Source organism: Engraulis encrasicolus, chromosome 2 (assembly GCF_034702125.1).
Source record: "Engraulis encrasicolus isolate BLACKSEA-1 chromosome 2, IST_EnEncr_1.0, whole genome shotgun sequence".
Classification (NCBI taxonomy): domain Eukaryota; kingdom Metazoa; phylum Chordata; class Actinopteri; order Clupeiformes; family Engraulidae; genus Engraulis; species Engraulis encrasicolus.
This window is the reverse complement of record NC_085858.1, coordinates 5,087,977-5,115,712: the sequence shown is the minus strand read 5'-3', so window position 1 is coordinate 5,115,712 and position 27,736 is coordinate 5,087,977. Positions and strand designations below refer to the sequence as shown.

The following is a 27,736-nucleotide window of genomic DNA, read 5'->3' as shown; positions in this document are numbered from 1 at the left end:
AGGGGCGATCTCAATACCATCATTGCCAAGCCCTCTTTCACAGACAGTGATGGGCAACGTGGAGTCATCAGTTTACAATCCAGTGCCCCCTAGCCCATATGGCCTGCCAGTACCTGTTCAACTTGAAGCAGGCTTCACTAGATATGTCGACTGTGAGTGCGATGGCCCAAATGTTCTACTCAGTTTTCAGAAAAACACATTGTGCGTGCAGGGTGCGGCCTCTTCTCTGAACTACTTTTACCTGCATCAATTCCACCAGGTGATCATTAAACCAGGCAATCACCTAGTGAAATCGGACAGGTAGCAGCAGGTCTTTTGAAAAATGTGCCACTGGACTTTAACCCATTAAGACACACCATTATACATTAGCTGTTACCAGAATGGCAATGACCAAGTCATAGTGCATTACTAAAGGCCCTGTGTTATGTCATAGTATTGTAGTACTATGTTAATAACTTTTCAATGACTATTACAGCGTGCCACTGGAGGTACGGCATGCATTAAGGGGCTACACTAATGAATCCAGGTTGCCCAACACCGGTCATGGGTACATATCTCAGTTTTGGCTGTGACTATCAATTTAGACAAAGCGTCTACAAGTACACAATAAAAGATAAACTTGATGACTTAAATCACAGCACGTAGAGTAGACATTTGGTACAATCAGACACCCAGTCCTCTCTATGTTTATTCATAAAAATGCTCAATTTATTTTTAAGAGCTTATACTGTATATACATACATTTAAAAGCAGCAGATAATTTTTTAAAATTGACATGAAATAAACAAATCAACATACTGAGCTCAGAGGTCAAAAGAAATTATACAGCATTACAGATCTACTGCAAAGATACTCTGAAAAGACACACACACACACACACACACACACACACACACACACACACACACACACACACACACACACACACACACACACACACACACACACACACACACACACACACACACTTCAGCAACAGAATAAATACTTAATACATAATAAAAAAGGAAATCTTACTTGGACCAAGTTTTTTTTTTCTTTTTCTTTTTTTCTTAAAGCCATCCAACCCATCCACCACAACAAACACGCGCACACGCATGCACACACACACACACACACACACAGCAGATTGTCAAGTCACCAAACCCAGAAACACACAATCTTTACCATTGGCTGACATCTTACAAACAACCATCAGCAGCAGACATTTCACACGCCTCACAAGCAATCAACAGTAACCGCAAGCTTCTGATGAAAGTTTACATCTCTTCCACTGCAAAGAACTACGGCAAGACCATATGAAAAATATACAGATAAAACTTACAAAATGGTTCAAATATGGTTTAGTAGTTAAAAAGAAAAAAAACACGCACGTCCGTCTCAAAAAGATTGGGTGCAGGACCAGCAAAAATACCATGAAAAACTGAAAGAAAAGTCCGAGACACCAAGCTCCCGTTGCTCTTTTTTAATGTGACGTTTCGGGCAGCATGCCCTTCATCAGACGTGATGAAGGGCAGCTTGGTGTCACAGACTTTTCTTTCAGTTTTTCAAATATGGTCTAGACAATACAAAATTCATATGGCAGAAACTATGAAAGAGACCCATTCCTCATTTTTCCTCATACATACTGAGTGAGCACACCTTCCATGCACTGCAACATATATCAACACTGAATACGCGTTTACTTACAGTATATGGTACACACTACAAAACTGGCCCATTGTTTATACTATATACGATTTCATAATATTTGTGTAGCCATATACGTTTTTACACATCTTTTTCCTATGGGAGAGTACTCCATCGAAGAAGGCCGAAATTGCGTGCACATCAGTGACACAGATGCAGCACAAAACAAAATAACCTAAAAGGATCTGTCAAGCCGACGTAGATCAGGGGAAGAGGGGTCAAGCCGACGTGCGTGACTGCAGATCTCAGATATGGGACTCCCCGGTGTTCTGGGCACTTTTGGACAGCTGTGGGTCACCACCAAACACTCATTAGCGCATGAACATGTAAAACACGAAGACACAGACAATCAAATTTGGTTGTATAATATGGCAGCATTGCAAAATGTTAAGCATAATTTGTACAAGTTTGGGGTTGGGTGGGACGGGTCTTTGATCAGTACCTTTTTCAACTTTTACGATATTTTATATACATTACTTGATATTGATACAATATTTGTATGTACTGTATTATTCAATGAAATGTTGATAATATAAGTGGAACAGCCATTGCCAGTCATAAACAGCCATCACGAGTGCTTTTCTACTACCTTTGCTGTTGCTGTTCGTATTCGATTCTATCTGATCTGCCTGCACTGCATTGCAACACGCTAGTGATGTTTGTGTAACTTACAGAAATATATTTACAAATGGTCACTGTAGACCTAGTAGTTAGGTATACTGTACAGTACTCTTCCAACTATACCGTACTTCCCCATCACCCCTCGTGATGTGCAGTCAGAGTAGATCTTAACACATTTTCAGTAAGAAGGAAGTTACTGGAGGAGTTTCGTTGCAAAATGACTTAACACTATTTTTTTAACACTTTATTATTGGAAATGACTGCTCAGACTTCCTGCCATCTATGTGTGAATTCTTGCCGGTAAAATATTTTCAGAACACACTTTTTAAAACCTATATAAAATGCATTTTGTAAGGCAATGCAATGCCCATAACAAAAAAGTTAATTCCCCCAAATTTTCCAAAATGGATAAAAGTCATTTTGCAACGAAGCTTTTCAGATTTTGCCTGTCTGTCTGTGTGTCTGTCAGCCCTCCAGTGTTTTGGGTCATCTGCAGGGGGCGCCAAATAGACAACACTGTAGGCCGAGTACTGTAGTTAGGGAAACAGCACATTCCAACTACAGTACACCTTGTCCCCATCCACAACTCGTAGATACTTTCGAGTGCCATAACTCTGGTCCTCGATCTGTGCTTGAGGCCCCAAGCTTCGCTGATGCCCCGCCTCCGTGGAGAAAACAATAATGTTTCCCCGCTGTCAGCGGCCTAACCACAGCAACTTTTGAGGGGCTTTTCCCATTCAACTTCCCAATTGTAAATGAGAAAAAATGACTTGTGAATTGCTTTTTTGAGAGATACTCAATGACGTAGAAGAAGAGGGAAGAAAATAATGGCTTACTTGAGACTTCGACTGGTTGGAGGAGGTGAAATCGGAGTATTTGGACTTGTGTGGAGCGCAGATGCAGGACAGGAGTTTGCCATATTCCTCCCTCACCTACAGGTGGTGAGGGAGACAAAAGGAGAAAAGAAATAAAATCGTTGAAAGGTCAACATATAAGAAGTGTGAATTTTTTTAGAATTGGATCTACAGTATATCTGAGATTTCTCTGCAGCTAAACAAATGCGGAATTTCCTCAAATGGCAAACTTCCTCAAAAAAAAGGAAATAAAAAGACAAGAAAAAAAAAGACAAAAGAATTACTGCAACACCAACAGAGATAGATGTCTTCCTGAGTAAGTGAGAAGGTTACCAAGACAACAAAACAATGTCCATCTTCATTCGAGGAAGTAAGATGTTATCGGCAGTTGAGTTTGGTTTCATAAGGGTACATTTTGTGCTGCTCACCTCTAGACAAGCTTGTTTGCGCACAGATGGGTGTAGTCCCTAGCAGCCATTGGTAAATAAAGTAAGATCCCCAAAAAGATCAAGTATCATTTCCAAAGTAATAATAGTAGTCAAGTCAAGTCAAGTCAGAGACTTTCCGTGTGTGTGTGTGTGTGTGTGTGTGTGTGTGTGTGTGTGTGTGTGTGTGTGTGTGTGTGTGTGTGTGTGTGTGTGTGTGTGTGTGTGTGTGTGTGTGTGTGTGTGTGTGTGTGTGTGTGTGTGTGTGTGTGTGTGTGTTGTGTGTGTGTGTGTGTGTGTGTGTGTGTGTGTGTGTGTGTGTGTGTGTGTGTGTGTCTGTGTGTGTCTGTGTGTGTTTATCTGCATTGAAAAAAAGTGGTTTGAAAGAAATGACTGTCTTGAAAACCCAATCATACAAGCATGGTTAATTGGTTACATTAACAGAGCCTCTTTCGCGAAGCGCACAGTGAAACAAATAAGCATGCAGTGAAATGAATTCAGATGTGTTGCTATGAAATGTTGAAACTTTCTCACTTGTTTATTGAGCAGGCAGTGCATGAGGAACATCATGACGCCCTGCAGGCAGTTGAGGATGGTGAAGATGTAGGACATGGCCATGGTGTTCTTGTTGAACTGGAAACAGCCGAATATCCACATGGTGCCCAGCACCGTCAGCTGAGCAACTGCAGTGATGGTAAATGTCCTGCAGGGGGAGACAAAGACGCAAAGGTACAAGTCGAGTAAAGAGTAAAATCTTGGTCTTGGGAGTTTGAGAAAACAAGTCGATGCAAGAAAATGGCAAAGATCTTTTAAAGTTTAACACGTCTTCTTTTATCAGCAGCAAAAAATACAATACCACATATTTTATGTTAATACAGTGAACATCATACGTTACTGAAAATTAAGATCAGGGCTATGTCCCTTATTACCTCTTCCATTTTCCAGTTTGCCATTTCTGATTATGCTGCCCATACAGTAGACCTTTTGAATAGCTTAGCACTTGCAACTGCTACCAAAATACCCTTGTATACCCTTGTAACCATGGATATTAAGGTGGATACATAAAGTACTAAGTCTTGAGTTCCAGGTGGGGCATTGCTAACAGGGCATCCAGCCTGGCACCTACTTGATTTTGCGCAAGTTGTTGAGATCAGGGTTGAGACTAGAGAACTTCTCCGCCAGCTTGTAGACAGTTATCAGGAAGAAGAAGACACTGACCTAAAGGACAGAAAATGAGGGAATAGTTACACATCAGTTGTGTTGTAATTACTAAATCCAGTCCATTTTTATTACATCACATTACATTACATTTAGCAGACGCCTTTGACCAAAGCGACATACAAGGACAAAATTCCTAAATAAATCATATTACACATACAATTGTATTAACACTGTGCATAATAGCTAGACAGCACAGAATCCTACAGCATGCATGTAGATATACACAAGCCTTTTCATGACACAAAAACACAATCCACAGTGCTAAAGGTAGAGTACTGTATGTATGTGGCGGAGGCAATACAGCTATGTTGCTCATTGCAACTGTGCATGTGATCTTTACATGCATGTTTACCAAGTAATAAATTAATATTTACTGATCTGTACAGTAAGTTTTGCAGCTACCTGTAAAATGTATATTACTGGAAAGGAATTCAAAGGAATGGGTAACCATTTTGCATACAGTTCTCAACTTTAAAACAGAGGAATACAACTACAGCAGGCCTATACTCACAGCAATGATGAGACACACGGGACCCAGGAAACTCCAAATGAAGGCATCTCGAGTCACATCAAACCAGCACCTGAAAACATGAACACACACACACACACACACACACACACACACACACACACACACACACACACACACACACACACACACACACACACACACACACACACACACACACACACACACACACACACACACACACACACACACACACACACACACACACACACACACACACACACACACACACACATTAAATAAAATAACAACAAAAAAATCAAGACCAAGGGAAAAAATCCAGAAACAAAAACAAATCAAAGCCTGTCAGCTCATATCAAACAAGTGCAGACAGACAGATAGACAGACAGACAGACAGACAGACAGACAGACAGACAATCACCCAATCCCCCACCCCTGTGCTTATGTAACGGAGGCCAACTAGCAGAGTGTGGCGTGGAACGTCAGTAAACCTCCCTCCCGAAGCCTCATACAGTATCGGTAGCGCTGAGCTATCGAACTGGTCCTTTAGCTCAGCGGTATCGCGTTGCGCCTCCCATACCCGAACTGGAGCGTTGACTAGGAGGTGGCCAGTTTGAGACCCGAGGGGGCGGACTGTGCGGGAACACCTCAGTCACACTTACAGGCGCTTGGAGCCGTATCCCTTGGCGTTGAAGATGGCCGACAATGCCACCACGGCGGCGGGCACTCCGTATCCCGTGGCAACCATGTAGAGGGGGCGGAGCGTGGTGTGGAACACCAGCACCACCATGCGGAACAGCTGCACCCCTTCTAGAAGCATCCAGCAGAACGCCGCCAGGTAGAAGAAGTGGAGGAGACCAGCTACCACAGCGCAGCCCACCTGTATACAAACGCACGCACGCACACACGCATGTACGTACACATTTTACTTTTTTGTTTGCAATTCCTTGCAATTCACACACACACACACACACACACACACACACACACACACACACACACACACACACACACACACACACACACACACACACACACACACACACACACACACACACACACACACACACACACTTGCACGGACACACGCACACACAAATTAAATCCAGCAGAACACGGGCCAGCTACTACCACACAACACGTCTACACCCCCACACACACACACACAGGAAAATGTGTGTGTGTGTGTGTGTTTGTGTGTGTGCGCGAGTGTGTGCGTGTGCGTGTGTGTCTGACCTGGTTCTCCGTGCGGGAGATGCCGGCGAGGAAGATGAGGGAGGCGATGAAGAGAGAGAGGCTGAGGTGGAGGTGGATGGTGGTGCGCGTGCTGTGGATGGAGCGGCAGAGGGCGAAGGTCAACACGCACGCCAGCAGGCACACCAGAGACAGAGACAGGCCAACCCACGTTATCAACAGCAACTCAATGGTGTCCTGCAGGAGAGAGAGAGAGAGAGAGAGCGAGAGAGAGAGAGAGAGAGAGAGAGAGAGAGAGAGAGAGAGAGAGAGAGAGAGAGAGAGAGATCTCATTAGCTGTTCTATGGTGTTATGTGGAAGGAGAGAGAGAGAGAGAGAGAGAGAGAGAGAGAGAGAGAGATTCTCTGTCTCTGAGGAACCTACATGTAATTAATTGCTTTTTGCAGGAACACAGAAGTTCTCTTGATCGTTCCTCAGAGCAGTCACCCAGGAACCCAGCTTTTAGGGTTCCTGAAGGCAAATTCAGGCCAACAGAGAACCGTGCTGCTGCCCGTTCCCGCACCTAATTTCAAACCAGACGCCATGCTCACCGCAGGTCTGAGCCAAAGAGGTTGGATTAATAAAGAGGATTCAAAACATGCCCACCCAATACAAAAGAGTGTGCTCAAGTTGGGTCTCCTAAGGGGGCATTGTCCCCTCCTTCTTTTTCTATTTTTGAGGTGTTTGCACAAGAAGTGCGATACCGCCATCTACAGTGCTAAGGGGACTCCATTTATTCTCAACCTCAGGACTCCCAAGGTCTCCTAGCCGAAGGTCTCCTAAAGGGGCGTTCACCCGACATAAAGTGGAAACCAGAAAATAACTAGATTGATGTATCTCTGTTTATACAATCTCTGTCAGAGCATTGGTTGGGGGCAAAGAGGTCAGTTGTCCCAGGCCCAGGGAGGGGTGTGTGTCTGTGTGTGTGTGTGTGTGTGTGTATGCTCAGAATTGGGCCCTCTTTATATTGTATGTAATGGGTGGTGGTGGTGGGGATCTTTCAGATGCCTGTCCCTGGCATGGCCAAAGCTGCCAGAGGCCCTGGTGCTGGGTACCATACCTTGACATGGTGAGTGTGTGTGTGTGTGTCAGAGCAGGATGTTATCGGTTATATGTGTGTGTGTGTGTGTGTGTGTGTGTGTGTGTGTGTGTGTGTGTGTGTGTGTGTGTGTGTGTGTGTGTGTGTGGTTGGTACCTACTGTATGTGCCTCGCCCTGATAGAGTAACACAATTAAGCTACTCAGGTGAGCGCAGGTGTGTGTGTGTGTGTGTGTGTGTGGGTGTGTGTGTGTGTGTGTGTGTGTGTGTGTGTGTGTGTGTGTGTGTGTGTGTGTGTGTGTGTGTGTGTGTGTGTGTGTGTGTGTGTGTGTGTGTGTGTGTGTGGTGCAGTACTCTACCTCGACCTCGTAGAGTGCCATGAGCACGGCGAAGCTGCTGAGATGACTGCATGAACAGATGGAATGGTTGGCGTCCGACATCACCATGGTACAGCCTCGCTCAGACCACACGCTGTTACCATGGTCCCAGTAAACGCAACGCCTCTGTACCTCCCCTGACTGCAATGACATGAATACCATGCATCACACACCCAAACTAGGCATACACACAATAATATATTACAATACTAAGCATTTTACTCATGTACAGTAGGCATCACACTGCCAAATTACTGTATTATCAAAGTATATAATACAATATAAATAATATATATAGGCAATGATATGGTTCTCCATGCATCATACAGCATAAAGGGTGATAAAACACCCCTGTCACAGTAGAGTTTTATTTTCTATCCATACGGTAAATGGATGAAAAACATACTCACATTCAAAAATATCCACATATGTCTAACCAGCACCTCCAATAATGTGAGGTATCATATTTTAGGAGTCCCGCTTACAGTGAGATGGTGGAAGGTGAGGGTGATGTTCTTACAGTGAGATGGTGGAAGGTGAGGGTGATGTTCTTACAGTGAGATGGTGTAAGGTGAGGGTGACGTTCTTACAGTGAGATGGTGTAAGGTGAGGGTGATGTTCTGACAGTGAGATGGTGGAAGGTGAGCGTGACGTTCTTACAGTGAGATGGTGGAAGGTGAGATGGTGGAAGGTGAGGGTGATGTTCTTACAGTGAGATGGTGGAAGGTGAGATGGTGGAAGGTGAGGGTGATGTTCTTACAGTGAGATGGTGGAAGGTGAGATGGTGGAAGGTGAGGGTGATGTTCTTACAGTGAGATGGTGGAAGGTGAGCGTGACGTTCTTCTTCAGCTGGGCCGTGTCCTTGTTGCTGACCGCTGCGGTCACTACTTTGGAGTCCATCTGGAAGCGTTGGTTGGCCTCTGAAGCCACGTTGCTGAAGTAGCTATTCGTGGACTTCTCCAGGTTTTTGTACGTCAGCAAGACAACACTGGCAAATCCTGCACACACATACACATACACACACACGCGTGCACACACACACACACACACACATACGGGCGCGTGCACAAACACACACACACACACACACACACACACACACACACACACACACACACACACACACACACACACACACACACACACGTAAATACTCTTCTGTAAATACTCTCAGTTCCTGTATACAGAAACACACACACACACACACAAAGATACACACATAGGCCTACATACACACACACACACACACACACACACACACACACACACACACACACACACACACACACACACACACACACACACACACACACACACACACACACACACGCACACTGAAACAGATGCCTTCCTAGGTACAAAAACTTGTTACGTGTGTGTGTGTGTGTGTGTGTGTGTGTGTGTGTGTGTGTGTGTGTGTGTGTGTGTGTGTGTGTGTGTGTGTGTGTGTGTGTGTGTGTGTGTGTGTGTGTGTGTGTGTGTGTGTGTGTGTGTGTGGTGTATGCTATGAGTGTGTGTGTCAGTACCAGGGAAGGCGTCTCCGGCCACAGTGTCCCAGTGTGTGTCCAGCTGGCCGCTCTCAGAGGACAGACTCACCACTCCTGCAGGGGGAGCACTCCCTCTCTCCAGATGCAACTCCACCTCTGAACACACACACACACACACACACACACACACACACACACACACACACACACACACACACACACACACACACACACACACACACACACACACACACACACACACACACACACACACACACACACACACACACACACACACACACACACACACACACATAATGGTATGTCGAGCATGTGAATGACGTGTCATCCTGCCGCCTCATTCACCACTGGCATTGCTCTGCCCCTGGAGCAGGTCATGTGGACCTCTGGGGTGAGTTTCTCAAAAGAGAAGTTGTTAGCCTGTTAGCAACTTCGGTAGTTGCCAATGGGAAAATGCATTGAAAACAGCAAAGTAGTTAATGTAGTAAGCAACTTTGGTTTTGAGAAATTCACCCCTGTGTGGTTACTGCTCCCCAGGCGGCAGAGTGGCACGTACTTTATCCTCCGATTGCATTCAGTATTAAAGCGAAACCGTTGCTGGGAAATCAGCTAATTTGCCACATACGCTTGAGTTAAATTATTTAGTTTTGCCGTTCTTCTGTTCTTATAGCCGTTCTCCGAATCTGGCAGCCGAAAGTATTCCTCCTAGCTATCATACTGTATATAATTGAATTGTGTGGGACCAGCCAGCTGATCTGATCTATCTGATCCCATAAGATTAAAAGATAATTACTACTTTGGAACTAGAAGTAACTTTGCCAGACTAAGAGAATGACTGCAAGAACAGGAGAAAGGTGTCAATTATTAAGTCAATTATTTAACTCCAAGAAAGGTGTAAAATGATCTTAAAAGGTGTAAAAGGTGTGAAAGAGTTTACAGTATTGCTTTAAATTGCCATTACCCCCCCTTAGAATAAAAAAATAAAATAGATTAATGCCCCACATTTATAACTGAGCCCCCCGCAGTTGTAATCCTTCTGAATGTCCCCCGAGGGCTTCCTAACGACCCCCTGGGGGGCTGTAGAGCCCCCGTTGAGACACACTACAATACACCCATTCACTGATCCAGTAGAGAGCACGTTGCAGACCAAAGCCACTTCCAAAAGACCAAAGCGACATACAAAAAGAGGACATACATACTACACTATACTGTACCCTCCCACTGCTTTGGGTTTAAAGTGTGATCAGCCACAGCTGGCTCCAGCCCTCTGCCCTCTCCCCATCCACCCAATCACCAAGATAAGATTACATTACATTCAGCAGATGCTTTCCTCCAAAGGGAACACAGGAAAACAGGACACAGTCAGAACATACAATGTGTGGGGAACAGCACAGAGCACACAGGCATAACAAAGTTGGAGCGGATGAGTGGGGTTAACTTTGTTATGAAGGGAAACTGTTGGAGAAGAGACGAGTATTCTACCTAAAGGCAAAGTGCCATAACTAGGCCAAGATACTGAGAAAAAGGTCTTCAAACATTGACATGTGGTTGGATATTGTAGATAATTCAAATGACATAGCAATATCTATGAAATGGGACACATTTGGAACATAAGGCTTTGTCACAAGACAGAGGAGGTAGGCCTACGTCTAAAAAGTCTTAACTCAATTTTGACAAAATATGTAGTTACTGCACTTTGCCTTTGTAGGCCAGTATTGGCGAGCCTCTTGAAGGCAGAGGTAGAGGACCCTTGCATATTGCTACAGACGCACCCTACACTCCTCCGACGACATGTATTGAAAAGATTTGTTGGCCAAAGTGCAAACTTCCATATTAAGAATGCAAAACGAGTTGGAGGTGAGAGAGGGAGACAAACTAACTAGTTTTCACCATGGTTTAAAATGTATGGAGACTCGCAAATGGTGTTTAACTGTTGCAACTGACCGCCGCATCCGTCCGCATCTGGGCCACGTCCGGGCCTCATCTGACCGCCAATTGCATATTGCATGACAATGATAAGATTCAAAATAAGAATGTAGGTGGACAAGGGTCGGACTTGTTATCGAAAAAAAATATAAGTCATGCAAGTGTTGCAAGCTAAAACTGTCTAGTCCAGGGGTGGGCAATTATTTTGGCCCGAGGGCCGCATTGGGTTAGAATAACCGAAGGGCCGGATGCCACAGACAACTTGCCCATTTCTATGATAAAACATAGTGTTGTAATGACAACGATGACGTAACTTGGCAGCAATGTTATTCCTGCACATTGTAGTTAAATGTATGTAGATGAAGCCTATGTATTTGGTTAATCTTAAATTCGCAAGACTCCTGCTTTAGGTAGCATTTTAAGAATATTAAGAATATTGAATTTAGACTTAAAAGTTGTCTTTCTTGTAAAGGCTCTGGGGGCCACATTAAATGACTCAGGGTGCCGCATGTGGCCCCCGGGCCTGAGTTTGCCCACGTCTGTTGTAGTCCAAGTCAAGTTTCGAGTTAATGGCATGCAAGTCCAGTCGCGTCGCAAGTCCTTTCTGATCTTGAAATTTCAAGTCTCAAGTCTTCACGCCCCTGACTCGAGTCAGACTCGAGTCGAAGTCACAGGACTTGAGTCCACATCTCTGGCTTGTTCTACTACTGAGAGACAATGACAGAGAGGGGTTTGGACTGGTGGTGTCAACAATAATCGATTTGGCAATGCATCGCAATGTGGGGCAGGACAGTTCAATAATGGTTCCGGGAAATGCCATAATCGATGCGCCAGATTTTTTCAACTATCAGTTACTTCTGAGGGGATTTCCGGAGCAAATAAATGTTAAATTGAAGTAAAGCACTTCAAAGCATTGAAAGCAGGACTGATACACACAACAGCCAATAAAATGCTGTATAGCCTCATGACTGATGAAAAATTCCCTTGCTTTCAGAAGAAATGTGATGCATTGCAAGGAATCATGGAATTGGACTGAGTCGATTTGAATCAAATCGTTACCTCCCGAATAGTGATCGAATCGAATCATAAGGGCAGTGGCAATGCACACCACTAGTTTGGACTAGGATCACCCAGAGGGCCCAACACACACAGTGACAGAGACAGAGCGAAAGAGTCCATGTGTGTAGTGCTATAATCTAATTTAGAGATAGCCTGGGCCTGCATTACAAGGGGTGCGGTACGTTGTTTTATTTAGCCTACATGACTCAAGTATCCATGTAATCATAACAAAGTATTTCAGGGCGGTAACAAAGACAAAAGTGTACTACGGGAAGGGCTGGACGGGGAGAAAAAACCCAAATGATTCTGAGAACTGTTGGGCCACCGTAAAAGTGTCCTGTATGCCAGATTACCAGTCCAGCCCCTGACAACAGGTCACCAATGCAACACAGTGACATAAAGTCTGGTCTCCTAAAACGACGTGTGTTTCCCATTGAAGTAAAGAGACAGGGATGCCATAGGATGGCAGTTTAGGACATTACGTTACACATAGGATGGCAAATTAGAACATTACATTACACATAGAATGGAAGCTTAGAACCTTACAGTACACTTCTTAGGAGCAGTCCCTTCCTTATCAGTTGTCTATGAAGGGGGATAATGGGAGATAGGGTTGCCACCTCTGACTAAAACAACCCTGAACATTTCAATACAAATTGACCGTTCTTCTTGTAAGTGTAATGGATGCCAACTAGCAGAGTTTGGTGGTAAAGTGTTAGTCCCGAAGCCTCGGCAGAGCTTAGTTATTGGTCTGGACCTTTAGCTCAGTGGTATCGAACTTTGCCTAAAAAAAATGTGAGGTGCGAGCTCATCCCAAAAAATCAAACAATTGCCATGGGTGCAGGATATAAAAGAACGTATAAGAAAACTAAAGAAATACCCACACACAACAAAAGCTCCATTGTGAGCTTTTGTGGTGTGTGGATATTTCTTGCTTTTATCATACTGTGCCTCCCGGACTGAACTGGAACGTTGATTTAAGATTGTGGGCCCCGAGCCCTGAGTGGCAAACTAACACAAGATAACCTAATTTAGGCTACATAAGTAATGCCTCTCTTCATTCAGTGTCCAGGGAAACTACATGTTTTTCAACTGGACAGACCATTAAACACTGGGGCAATAAGGGAAAACGAGGAACAGAGCAGGACAGAAGTACGACTTACCAGCATAGATACTTGACTTCTTGGTCCGAGCGTTCTTCAGTAGAGGTCCGAGCAGTTTTAGGGCTTGCTCGACGGTGGACAACAAGACATTGACCTGTTCGCTGCTACTGAGTGGTCCTTTGGACAATAGGTCATCTATTAGGGACAGGAGTTTCTGTTGGTAGGAAACACGTTATAGGGTGAGTGAGGTGTACTATGGCATTAGGTACCTGGCAGTTAATCTACCGTATGGTGAATATGTGTGTCTTAATATACGTAAATTGTTAATGAAAAAGAGAAATATCAGCACACCATATACAGTAGCCATTACTGTTATTTATTTAAGTGGTCTCTTGACTTTTTATGTGTTTGGAAAGCGCTTTGAGACAACGTCATTGTTGTGATACTACGTTTTATAAATACATGTTGTATTGTATTGTATTGTATTGTATTGTATTGTATTGTATTGTATTGTATTGACTTTGTGCAGATGATCCCCCAACAGCCTATTCAATCTCAGTAATTCAGACTCAACTACATCATAGCAACTGCTATGGGGGTGGGGGGGTGGGGGGCGGGTATGTTTTATAATGTAAGTGTACTATGTCTATTGTGTGTAGTGTAAAATCTGGATCCTGAGTCTGTTGAATTGCATATATTACTATACAGAAGACAGAGAGGGCGGCCTGCACACATTGAAAAGTGTTCCTATGTGCAAGTGCAACACTGCCACAACAAGGGTGCGATTTGTCGGAAAACCAGAAGGGGGGATATGTTTCAGATTTTAAGCAACGTCAATGGAATTTCATTAAACTGTGATTAAAATTATGTAGAAAAAGAGGCAATATCAAAACCAGAAAGGGGGACAATCCCCCCATCTCCCCCTACAAGTCACACCCTGGCCACAACTGTATGATCAAACCAAAACTATTTATTTTGAAAGCTGGCGTTTTGGTTAGTCACACCTTCAGTGATGTCAGTATAACCTATTACCATTAGCATTAGCAGTTTGAGGTTCAGTCTAAAATGTCTGTGATACCGTATTACCAGAGATTCTAGGGTATTATGCAGTCTTTTAGCATTTATCATTAGCATTAGCATTAGAAGTTCGAGGCACATTACCATTAGCAGGGCTTCTGCGTCCAGTTCTTCAGTCTGCCCCAAGGCCTTTCCCTCAGCACTTTTCACGCACTGGCTGGACAGCAGATTACGCACGGCGTCCAGCTCAGGTCCGAAACTCTGAAATGACAGCAAAGGGTTTTGTTTTTTGTTCTGTTTTTGATGTTTGTCTGCTAGTGTCTTAATTCGATAAGTCAGTGAGAAGTAGACAGGAAATGAGTGGGAGAGTGGTTGGGATATGACCCAGGCTGAACTCGAACCTGGGTCCCCATTGATGGGCAGGTGTGTTAGCACACTGCGGTACAGTGCCCCCAAGACAGCAGGTATTAAGGCAGGGGTTCCCAAAATGTTTTAGCCAGGCACCCCATTTTGACAACCCAAATTTCTGGGGAACCCACATTTTCATTGTGACAACTGAGCTAACTTGCAGGCTGTAAAGCCTATAAGAAAGTCAAGGATTGTATGCTGTGTGTCAATCACAGTATTGATTTATTATTATGTTATTATGAGAGTGCCATATTCTCTTTTCATGTCAGGCGACCCCAATTGAATTCCAGGCGACCCCACATGCTGGGTTCCTGACCCCAGTGTTGAAAAACACTGAATTGTTGCTTAAACACCCATAAAGGGCAGAAGAGGGACCCCCAGTCATTCATCACCCAACAGTATAGAGTTAGAGTGTAGGGCGGACACCATACCTGCCAATGATTGACGTCACCCAGGAACATAGAACAGTTTAGTGCTGTCAGAAGACATACAAGGAATAGATTAATGGATAAATAAATACATCAATATATTTAGTGAAAAGACATGTCACAGTTCCCTGTGTAATGTCATAGTACTGTAGTACTATGGTACTTAACTTTCAATGACTATTACAGCGTGCCACTGGAGGTACGGCGTGCATTAAGGAGCTACGTGATTCACCCGAATCCAAATGTCTGTGCAATGCTTTGTCAAGTGCTGTAGCACCTAACCAGTGTTACACAATTGAAGGAAATAGTGCAGACGGTAGGAAAACTATAAAAGCAGAGTGCAACCGGGCCGCCTGTCTTTTGATTGAACTCATGTGTCAGTAAGAGGAAACGTCAGGAGAGGTAGCGGAAGAAGGGGAAGGAAACAAATCTTATTATTATTGGTCACCTGTGCACCCTTCCTGGTTGGAGCCAGAGTGGGCGTATCCTTCATGGCATAAGCACTCATGACCACTATTGCCTTGGTGACAGACTCCTCCTCCACAGATGGAAGGTCGCAGCTTACACACGTCTGGAAAAGACATTAAGTTAGTCATGTGGATTACATTTTAACAGCAAGCATATATACACTTAACACTTTAATATATATATTTTTAAGTTAATATATTTACTTCAATACCTGTATATGCATAATTGTTTAGTTTGCTCAATGTTCATAGCTACAGCTACTATCGTCAATACAACATTTCAAAGCTTGCAGTAGCCTAGGAGGCTATACTGAATTAGACTGGCATGATTCACATCAGAATCAAATTCCAATGATGAACTGCACAGATGTAACATGTCTCACCTTCTTCACAAAGCTTAGTTGTGTCATTCACAGTGTAGCCGGGATTGCAGGTACACTTGTAGCTCCCCAAATTGTTAATACATTGAGAGTTTGTATTGCAAATTGTGGGGTTTCGATTACACTCATCTATATCTGTGGTGGACAAGAAAAGGTTTATATGATGTTAAATACTGTATGTTTGTTTATCCATGATACTATCAGTTAAATAAACACAAACAGAAGGTACGTAGCCTGTTCTTTTTTTTCACTTGCTTCTTACAATATGCCTTGGAATTATAGTAAAGTAGGCCTTGGCATATACCAGTTTTGTTTATGAATACTTGAGGATGTTTTTCATCTTCTGCAATTGTGCATGTTGCCTTGATATAATGTACAGTAGCATCACTTTGCACTATGGTGCTGAACTAGGTTACATAGCCTACTATTTTTGAAAAAAAAGTGAAGTGTTACAAAGTGGGAGTGGTTAATCACATTGTAACAGGTTTGTCTCACCATCACAAAGGCCAGTGTTGTTGTTCCAAACAAAGCCCTCGTCACAGCTACAGTGATAGTTGCCAAGTGTATTCTTGCATTCACCATTTTGTCCACAGATTGTAGTATTTAGGGCACACTCGTCCTTGTCTGTGGATGAAATGGACATTTTATGTGGTTGTATATTATTTCCAATTACATTTTATAACGTATGTGCAGTAGCCTACTAGTAAGCAGACTAGAGGAAATTACTCTATTAGTGATGTCTGATGCACTTATATACTGTATCTACTGTAGGCTATCTACTGTATGTAACAATATAAGCTTTCCACCACTTTTCTATACACGCCATACGTTTTTTTATTACTTTATTGCAAATTTATTCAAGTCATCATTTTCTTCTGATCATTTGTGAATTCAACTTGCAGACTTTTTTGCGTATATAAAGTGATGACATAAAAGGTGACAGTTGCGCAAACAGATAGGCCTATGTGTAGGGGGAAATTAGGTGAGAAAAAAAAAGACCAGAGGTAGAAGGAAGAGTGTGTGTGTGTGTGTGTGTGTGTGTGTGTGTGTGTGTGTGTGTGTGTGTGTGTGTGTGTGTGTGTGTGTGTGTGTGTGTGTGTGTGTGTGTGTGTGTGTGTGTGTGTGTGTGTGTGTGTGTGTGTGTGTGTGTGTGCGTGCGTGCGCGCGTGTGTACTAGCCATACTTGATGCTCAGCATCATCTCCCACCTTGACAGCTGCTCTGAGCATCAGTAAATGCCTGCTGCCCACTGCTGGTCTCAAACCCATCATCACAGATGCAAGTATGGCCGCCAATCTTGTTTTCACATTTGGCATGGCTCCCACAGTCTACTTGTCCTGGTCCTGGAATGCAATCGTCGATGTCTACCCAGGGGAAGCAGAGAGGGACAGGTCAGTGCCCAGCACTGTCTACAGTGCCAGATAGTCTGGCGACCACAACGTTATGTTATGTTTTCATGTAATGTGTAATGTAAAATCCCAGCAACATTTGAAAGGGCAACCAGACAAAAATGTGTATGTCATCATTTAATTTTCTCACCTTGACACGTCACTCCTTGATCGGTTAAAAAGGTCTCTATGCTCGGGTCATTGTTTGGGAGAAATCCTTCCTTACAAACACAAACATAACTGCCTTGGGAGTTCTCACATTTTGCATTGGCTCCACAGTTTATCTTTTTCTCTGAGCATGTGTTGATTTCTGTTAAAAATACAACATAGAGGACAGTTCAGATTTCTTCGGTGGACTGTAAGAATGACAAGCAATAAAAGCGACAGAGCATGACTGTTAAAAGCAGAATGCAAACATTCCAAAATTCCACATCTTAATATCCACCATAATATCCGCTGAAGTTCAACTGCAAAGAGACGCTCATATGGCTCAAAACGCCTCTCGTCGCTCTAATCGCGTTTGTCTCTCGTCGCCCTAATCGCTTTTGTCTCTCGTCGCCAGCTCCTCTATACAGTGTCAGCCTACGCTGCTCAACCTTTCAACTTCAAATAAATTGACGGAATACAACGGAGAAGATCCCCCTTTCCATGCATGAAAAATTACATTTTCTCAGGCATAATGAATACTTCATCTGATGGTGGTGTGTTAAGTATTCATGAAAAAGGTAACATTTGAGAATGGGCAGCATGAATTCTGGAAATTAAGTCTTAAAAATATCACACAGTGGACCTTTAAAGGGGATTACACATGCGGAAAACACCATACCATTACGTTATTTTTGTTACCTTGGCATTTGACTCCACTTTCGGCAGTAAAATTATTATTCCCCCTAGATGGTCTGAATCCAGCTTTACACTGGCAGTTATAACTGCCCACTGTGTTAAAGCAGTCTGCATTGTCACCACATATTGGAGGATCCTCAAACTCAGGGTAATCAGGGTTAGAGACGGTGTTGCACTCATCAAACTCTTAAAAACAACAACAACAATAACAAGAACAACAACAACACATGAGATAGCAGGCAATGGTCAGAAGGTTGAAATATTGTAAGTATCAGTACTGTAGTCCTATTAGAGAATGCGACTGCACTGTAGGCTATTTACCATTACATGCTCCATCAGAGAGTCGGTTTGTTGTATTAAATGATTTACCTCTTAACTTAACCTTAACTTATCCTGAACCAGCTTTGTAGTATAGGCCCCAGGATAATATATCAAGGGCCTGGCCAATCATAACTGATACATTTAAAAGAAGAAAAAAAAACATGTCAGATTTGTTACTGTTTCTTACCAACACATGTTCCACTTCGGTCTACAATGAAACCTTCTCGACAAACTTCAGACTCCACTACAAAGACAAGCAGGAGCAGCTGCAACTCTGACAGACACACAGACAGACAAGGAGACACAGAAACTAAGAAACAAGATAGGCTATGGCAGAAGACAGACAAAATAATAGTATGCAGATATACAGTATGGCAATGAATCCCAAACAGTGGGCTGGGGCCCAATTTTTATTGACTATTTATTTATTGTATGCCTAATATTTATTTATTGTTCATTACGTCAGAGGTGGGCCATGAACATTTGTGAAAATTTCAAGTGGGCCCTAAGTTGTTAAAGGTTGGGAACACTATAGGCATATACTACATGCAGGGCCGCTGAGAGCTCTACCTGGGCCCGAGATAAATTCATCTGAAAATGTCCCCCAACCAATATGTAATGAGGATTCGATTCTGGGCCCCTTTTGTCCCAGGGCACTGGTCAACTGACCCTGTCAGCATTTTACCCTATAGGCACAACCAGTAGAGGAGACTCTGAAGATGAAGGTAACCAGTAGAGGAGACTCTGAAGACGAAAGACATCTTTTAGGATGATATTGCTCTAGCACCTCTGCAATACATTTAAGGACTAGGCCATTGAGTGTCTTATAGACAATCAGAACAGTGTCAATTTTTAACTTCACTGGGAGCCAGTGCAATGACCTACTGGAGTGATATGATCGTATCATGTGGGGGACAGAATGTGAATCAGAAATCAGTGTATCCCAACCTTTTTTTGTCTTGTGCACCCCCTAAGCCTTTACAGGATACCATGAGTATTCCAACACCCATGCTCTACTTGTAGCGCTTCTTTTAACCCGGTCACTGCGCTCCATACATTTGTTATCATCAACATGCGTGAGAACCAGGTTACTGAAGTCTGGTCCTGTACCCCTATTGGTGTGCGTGCCACTGGTTGGGAAACACTGGTTGAGGTGTTTGGAGGTCAGGATGCGCGCATCCACAAAAACAACTAGAAAAGTGCTCCGAGAGCACATACCTCCGCCAAGGCATGGCATAATTAGATGATGGACAAAAATGATCACTTTGCCAATATGAGTCACTATATTCCTGTGTCAGACTTTCAAAATGACACATTCATGTCAGTTCAGTCATTTGCAAAATCTACCTGCTTTGAAAGCTTGTGATCACACGCTGATAGAACTGTAGCCTAATTAGTGAAGGGAATGTAGCTTAATGATTTTGACCAACAAAACTGAAACAACCACAGAAGGGTTTTATTTTTTGCCTACGATGGTATATGCATCATTCTCATGGGCCACTGGTTGGTCTTGGCGCTTGTCGACTGACACGGCATTTGCTTCCCCGCATATCTCATGGGAAATCACTGTTCACCGTTGTTAATCAGTCCATGGGTATTGCTGTCGGAATTTGTGGTCTATCTCGCAACTGGGTTTAATTTTAAATTTAGTGAAGGGGTGTTTGACCAGCATTGTGAACTTACACAATGACTTTGGCTTTACTTTTGGCAATGGTACCCAATTAATTTGACATTGTCAACCAAAATGATCTGCGGTAGTCAGGGCCGTCGTTAGGCCTATTTTAGGGGGGCTTTAGCCCCCCCTACATTAGTATTATCCGCCCCTTTAACGATTCTGCTAAAAAAAACAAAAAGGTAGATGATTGTGCTTTGTGACTAACAACACCTCGAGAAAAGTGTAATTACTTACGCGGATGAAATCTTCAGACCCAAAGTACCAATTTTCACTCACAATACCCGTGTAATAAATCAATTTGACATTGTCTTGAAATTATAGTTCAGCTTTAATATTTGTCTTAATAGTTTGAAAACACACATGAACTGATTAAAATAGCTACTAATGGAGTAAAAATGACCAAATATCTGCCGGGGATGCATAGTTTTCCAAGTAAGGAACCTGTTTGAATGAATCGCTTCCTGACCACTGCTTCTCCTGGAGACGCGCAGTTAGTAACTCCTGAAAGTTCCTAGTCCTTGTGTAAATTATGCTCTCAGCATTTTTATCTAATCATTTTAACTTCCGTACATAATATTCATCAGTTGAAACATTTTGAAATGTTTTGTTTAGCTTACACATAAGGAATGTTCATTAAAATGTGAATTAAAAAAAAAATCACTGTAACTAGTGTTTAAAAATCGGTATGGTGCTCTTAAAATAATTGTTCAAGAAGACGCTTTTGCACACCTCTGTAGGTGGGCAGGTGCGTAGGATATTATCCCAGTGGGGTTGTCATTCAAGTGTAAAGAAATCCTGCATACTGTCCATTCCACCAACAAACTTTAATACAACATGAAGAAGGTCGGATGACCGAAACAATGTATTAAAGTTTGTTGGTGGAATGGACAGTGTGTGGGATTTCTTTGCTCTTAAAATAATTAATTCATAGACAAAACCTCAGCAGGTGAGCTGAAAAAAATTCGGCGCACGCTATGCACACGCATTTTCTTCCTCAGGGGCTAAGCCCCCCCTGTCTCTCAAACCTAGTGACGGGCCTGGCGGTAGTCACTGTCCATCTCGCAACAATTCACTTCCACTTCACACATATTTTAGGCAGCGGTAGGCCTAATTCATTTTACATGATTGTTTGTTAACTTCAATGAGAATGTAGCCTAGGCTATAGGCTGCCTGCTGCTTTTTAGGTTGATAGCACTGATTTTGCAGCAGGCGTCAAAGGAGACAGTCCCACCCTGTTCCTTAACTGCTTAGAATGGCGCAGGCACATCCGTGTGGAATATTTGCCGGTGCTCGGTCATTATGCATGCTGTTGGGCTTTCTGATCCCTGTCCATCTTGCAAACAACTTGGGGTTATCTTTAAATGTAGCGAAGGGGATGTAATGAATTTTACCAGCATTGTGAATGTAGGCCTAGGCCTACAGTCATAAATTATTTTGGAAACGGTAGCCTAATTAATTCGACAGGATTGTGAACCTAAGTCACAGTCCACAACAACATTGTGAACTTACACGGGACAGCACCCCTTGCATAAGGCATACGTACATCCTGTACTGTGTCGCACACCTCAGCCTCTATTTCCCTACACAATTATAACGCATGCTGATCAAAACGAATGTAAGGTTTCAATTTCATCCAAGAAAGTAAAGAAAATACCGCACACGCTACTCCACGTCATTAGATGAAATGACATGGCCAGCATCAATAACATTGGTGTGAGATACTTTTCTTTCTTCTAAGGCTTCCATTTCCACCACTCACTCCATCAGTCAACACAACATACTGTATATACTTGTACTGTTTTTTAGGATGGGAGGTGCTTTCAGAGGAGATAACTATATCATATCAATGCAGTGCCATATTTTTTTACATTATATAATCAATCAATACATAGTTTGTGCATTGCTATTATATTCAAGTCATATTGTTTTTTTTTATATAAATTGTTCAAAACTATAAATCAAAGTATTTGGGTCAGACAACAGAGCACACACTGTCTGATGCACTGACAATTAATATGACCACATTTTGTAGCCAAATCATTAGCCCACAGAACTAGGTGCAGTCCGGCACTCACCACAGTGTTGAATAGAGATCTTAAAAATAGGCTACATTTACTGTAGCCCCTTAAGGCACGCCGTACCTCCTGTGGAACGCTGTAATAGACATTGAAAGTTGACTACTATAGTACTACACTAATATGCACTGTGCACGGGGCCTTTAGTAATACATTACGACTTGGTCATTGCCATTCTGGTAACAGCTAATTTATAATGCCGTGTCTTAAGGGGTTAAAGAGGAGAGAACACATAGCTTCTATTTGGTGTGGGTGTTTAAAAGACAGCTTGAACAACAGTGTCTTTGTTCTCTCTTTCTGTTTCTCTCTCTCTGGTGTTTTGTCTATGTCTCAGTTATTCATTTGCTTGCGGCTCCACCGTAAAATATTAGACCACATAGTCTATGAGTCGAGCTTGACAGCGAGGGGAAAAAAACCCTGTTCAATTACATCAGTTTTTCCCCTGTTCCACTCTGTCTTTGAAAGACTGCTGTCAGTGCTGTGTGTGAGATTTCAAAGCACTTCCAACTGACTAGCTGACTGACCACTTCCAATAAGAATTTTCGGCAACACTTCAGACTAAGGTCACTTAAAGAAAGCTTCATCAACAATTTATTAACATTTACTAATGAACTAATTATAAACAAAACATTTACAAATGTTTGTAAATGAGTAAGAACCATATGGTTGCACAGCAGAGTAGGAATCAGCTTCTACTAAATGCATTTCATATATTTGCCTGCTGAACACTTGTCTCTTTTGAACTTTGGAGGACAAACTGCCAGGACTGCTGCAGCTGTGCTGTGCTTTTTGTGTTAATGTTGTATTTCTTACTCATAATTTGTAAATGTTATGTCAATCATTAGTTCATTATTTACAACACGTTTTAAAGCTTCCTAGTCTCATAATGCACGCCGCTCCACCATTGTTACTCTGTAATAGTCATTGAAAAGTGAACTACCCTAGTACTACACTATGACATAACACAGGGCCTTCAGTAATGTACTACAACTTGGTCATTGCCTTTATGTTAACAGCTAATTTATAATGCCTTGTCTTAACGGCCCTTTATTCTAAAGTGTTACAGCACTTTCCGCTGCAGTTAGGGTGTAGCCAGTGTTGGGAGCAGCTTGACAAGGCTATTTTCATTGACCATGTGTGTTGAGGCTGCAACAGTAGCACAGGCCTATGACACAGCACTCACTTCTCACTTCTCAAATGGTGACAGGCAGCAGGCACTCTCTGTGTTGCAATTTCATGTAGCTACCCCTTGGTGATTTCAGAGCTCACTCACAAATGTTTAAGCAGCAGCTGATCCTCGGCTTAACAGAATAAAGTGGTTGGAACTAAATTGTGTTTTAGTGGACGTAAACGAATTGATGAAATGTAGCAGAAGAACACTGGCCAACTTCATTCTTCTTGACCAAAGAGTTAGGTTCAAGGTTTCCAAGTGAAAAACAACATGCGCACGGAAGAGACCATACCAACAACCAACAGCCAACAGCTCTAAACACATTCCATTTCCATGGCAACGAGAAGTGTACTCTGACAGCAGATGACTCACCCCAAACCAGGAGATGCCCTCTGTACCTCATGGCGCTGGCTGAAAAACCGTTGACTCTAACCACAGGCGCGTGGCGCTTGAAGTTTTGAAGTGAGTGTAAAAAGAGTTTCACCAGGCTTGAACCTGGAAATCACACGGCAAAACTGATTGTAGAGGTTTTGGATGCTTCTGATTTGTTGTATCTCTTATCTGTTGGTGTCCAGCTGTTAAAGAATGATTTGTTGTAGGTTATCGCTTGCCTGTTGCTGTCCAGCTGTTCCTCTGTGGGCAGTTTTGTTCCCCACCCTGCCCTGTCTACACCACAACACTGAGATATCTCCCGGCTGCTTCTCTCTCTCTCTCTCTCTCTCTCTCTCTCTCTCTCTCTCTCTCTCTCTCTCTCTCTCCAAGTCTCTATCTCTCTTGACGGTGCTGCCCTCCCTCCCCGTGCCTCTCTTTCCATCTGTCTGACACAGCAGAGCTAGCACAGAACCTCATCTGGAAAGCCGACCGCCTGGTTACGCCCTCAGCTGACACAGAGAGAGAGAGGGAGAGAGAGAGAGAGAGAGAGAGAGAGAGAGAGAGAGAGAGAGAGGGAGGCACGAGAATAAAAAATCGAGAGAGCAAAGAGAGAGAGGAAAGGGCCAGGGGAATAAGCATTTTAAAATGTCAGAGTTCACATGAAAGGAAAGAAGGAAAGAAAAGAAGGAAAAGAAGGAAAAAGGGAAATGAATTCAACACTGGGAAGAAATTCCATTGGTGACGTCATAAACAGACTTCTTTTGTGGGGTGGCAGTTGCTAAATATAGGCCTATGTAATTTAAAAAAACCCCAAAAAAACCCAATTATTTTGCCAATACTCCTCTCCTGTCCTTTCTCGGCTTGTACTACATAGTAAAAAAAAACAGTGTTAATTCAACACTTAATGAGTCGATTCAATATTCTGTGGAGTGCATTTGGTTCCAGAGTACCCTCTAAGTGTTCAATTAACACCGCTTTTTTTGTTTTTTGTTGTTTACTGTTTACTGTTTACTGTTTTTTCCCACAGTTGTTTCTGGACTGGACGTGGACAGCATGCGTTCAGTTAGTTTTAAGTTCTACTATTTCTTTCAGTTCACTAAATCAGTTAACCTTTGTTAAAGATGGCTGGTAAATATTTGTTCACAGCATAGATACAGTAGCATTCAAGAAGCTATCAGTTTTGCAAGGCTATACAGGGTGTTCTGAAACTAGTCACTCTGAAAGTACAGGGGCAGCTACAGGTGGTCAGAAAGGTCTTCTGGTGCAAGTACTAGTATATAAATACATAATGTTACATTGCACAATGCCGTGTGTACACCAGACATGACCTCTGCTACCCGAGTAGTTGAGGTCGCTAAAGAAGTTTTGCCATGAATTTGCTTTATTCGCTCTGGATGTGACATTGACATGTTTAATTTAGCTAATCACGTAACGTCTCTGGCTTGTCAGACTTGGACATTCAGAGGTATGGACATTCTAATTGGTTGTCGCCGGACCACGTCATAGCTCATTACCATAATATTAGCTTGACTTAAATGGCTGAATTTAGCTCTGGTTGCTCAGGTTGCTTCGCTCCTGGTGAATTTGCTTTGTTCGCTTTAGTCGTTTTAGTCACCGACCCTCCATAGAGAAATAATGACTTCCGTTGCTTCTGAGGTTGTAGGTTGTAGCTACTTACGGTTATTTTAAGTCCATGGTGTTGATTACAGTCCCTGGAGCAGTGTGAGGTTAGGTCGGTGCCTTGCTCAAGGCCACCTTAGCCGTAGAGTGTGGAGTAGGGAGTGAAGGGTGGGATTTAAACTGCAACCCTCTTATCTTAAGCTCATCTCCTTAACTACCAAGTCACACCTACCATGGTCTACTTATAGTTTCCATGGAATGATTAAGGTCTCCTGACACCCTCATCGGTATCACTTTAAAATAGTTTTACAAACACCTTATGTATATGAACTAAATATGAACAAAATAATGTTCATAAATTAGTAAGAAATATTATTTTGCCAGCAGATACAGCACAGTCACAGCAGTCCTAAATGTTTGTCCTTCAAAATAAAGATTTTAAGGGACCGTGTTACAACTTCATCAATAACTGAGCTTGAGCAAAACAACACCACGTTGATCCAGGGACTGTAACAATCAGGCCGAATATACACCAAGGTGTCGCGGAACGGAAGCGAGACGAATGAGGTCTTTCTGCTTAGTTTCGGCCGGTGTGTTCTACTCTGCCTTTCACACCAACAGCATCGGCGTGCACGGCCAGTTCTGTTCACCAACCCCCCCCCCACAGTCAAACCTAGCACGCTACTTTGCCATTCATTTGAATGGGAGACCGCTGGCCACTGCTGCCCAAAATCCACTCGAGTTCCATTTTCCAAATGCAGCGCGGAGTGGAGCCGGCTCCCGTGCTGCTGCCGCCCGACTACCGCTGGTTTGTGTGTAAGGACAGATATGTTTCCATGTATTTTCGCCACTGCCGGTAAAAATCGCTTCCGTCTCACGACGCTTCACCGCCTTGTTGTGAAGCCGGCCTCACAGTCTCAGCACTAACTGAAGAGCATCGTCAGTGATGTAGCGATTTAGACTCCAACTCTGATGTGCAGAATGAGAGCAGAAACAGATCTGTAGGCCTACATGTTAAATTAGATAAATTAAGAGTTTAGTACTTAGCCTATACAACCCTCTCTGTCACTGTATTTACAGTCTTTTCAGAAGGGCACTTATTTGTCCTTTCAACACTTTAATATGTAATATAAAGATGTATAACTAATTAAGATGTTGGATCAGAGATGGGCAAACCATATAGTAGAGATAAAAAGTATATAATCCTGCCCTATATCCCTATGTAATTCTGCAAAGGCGATTTCACTTATTAGCTCATCTACGTGAATGAGGAGTGGTGCTAAATTCAGTAGGATTGCAACAAATGGGCAAATACAACATATGCCAAATAGACGAAAGGACATTTTACATTTACTGCATCTGGAATGTCAAGCTGTGCCTTTGATGAAAGTACACCATTTATGTACTGCATTTCTGGTCATGTGTGATAGCACAGTCACATTGATGGCTGTGCATTCTGGGAAACACAGAAAGAGATGTATTTGCATAACACACTTTAAATGACTGTAAACCTGTATAGCTCCTTACCAGACACCAATCCCGCCACTAGGACGTTGTAATAGTCACTGAAAAAAACGCAACTGATAGTTCTACACCATTATGATATTGCACAGGGCCTACATTACAACTTGGTAACCTCTTTGTGCAGATGAGGTCACCGGCACCCCTATTTACCTTCATTTCCCTCGAAATCAGTAAATGATACTCTACTCTACTCTACTATTTGCTAAAAATACTCAACTATGTCATAACAACATTGCTATGACAATACCTCGAGCTTTTAGTAACAGATTAAGACATAGCCATTACAATTTTGGTGATAATACATTTATAACATAAGCTCAGAAATCAGAGTGCGACGAGCTCATATACTCCATGAAAAGTCCCAGTACGCAAGAGGCAAATATTGGTAAGTGATGGTATTCTGTACCGGTGCTGTGCATACGGGCCCACTGAAAGCAATCTAGCAGTGTGTTTGCAGCAATGTAGTAGTGTGTTTGCAGCAGTGTGTTTACAAGCCACAGTGAA

The 27,736-nt window shown here is 42.9% G+C and overlaps 1 protein-coding gene across 5 annotated transcripts; it reads right to left on the bottom strand.

Moving 5' to 3' along the window:
* On the bottom strand, positions 1-24,513 carry LOC134466227 (adhesion G protein-coupled receptor E5). 5 transcript variants are annotated; one of them, XM_063220124.1, is made up of 21 exons: positions 24,089-24,513; positions 18,983-19,069; positions 18,478-18,660; positions 17,783-17,941; positions 17,452-17,607; positions 16,740-16,868; positions 16,248-16,379; positions 15,846-15,968; positions 15,401-15,444; positions 14,706-14,822; positions 13,605-13,758; positions 9,475-9,591; positions 8,759-8,946; positions 7,931-8,089; positions 6,537-6,731; positions 5,963-6,180; positions 5,322-5,391; positions 4,716-4,807; positions 4,124-4,292; positions 3,147-3,242; positions 2-1,976 (listed from the first exon to the last, which is right to left on the bottom strand). In XM_063220124.1, the coding sequence occupies exons 1-21, from the start codon at positions 24,117-24,119 to the stop codon at positions 1,935-1,937; spliced, it is 2,661 nt and encodes an 886-aa protein (XP_063076194.1). In that variant the 5' UTR covers positions 24,120-24,513; the 3' UTR covers positions 2-1,934. The 5 variants fall into 5 exon arrangements, with proteins under 5 accessions (XP_063076217.1, XP_063076225.1, XP_063076194.1 ...); XM_063220140.1 differs by lacking the exon at positions 16,248-16,379; XM_063220131.1 differs by lacking the exon at positions 16,740-16,868.
* Between the last annotated feature and the right edge of the window lie 3,223 nt (positions 24,514-27,736).

Bases quoted from the DNA above. Each gene is read 5' to 3' on its own strand.
- LOC134466227 (XM_063220124.1), bottom strand. From the start codon at position 24,119: ATGAGGTACAGAGGGCATCTCCTGGTTTGGG. The intron at 8,947-9,474 runs GTACTGACACAC...ATGTGTGTGCAG, and splicing joins GGCCGGAGACGCCTTCCCTG to GATTTGCCAGTGTTGTCTTG. The intron at 1,977-3,146 runs GTAAGCCATTAT...GGTGACCCACAG, and splicing joins CCAACCAGTCGAAGTCTCAA to CTGTCCAAAAGTGCCCAGAA.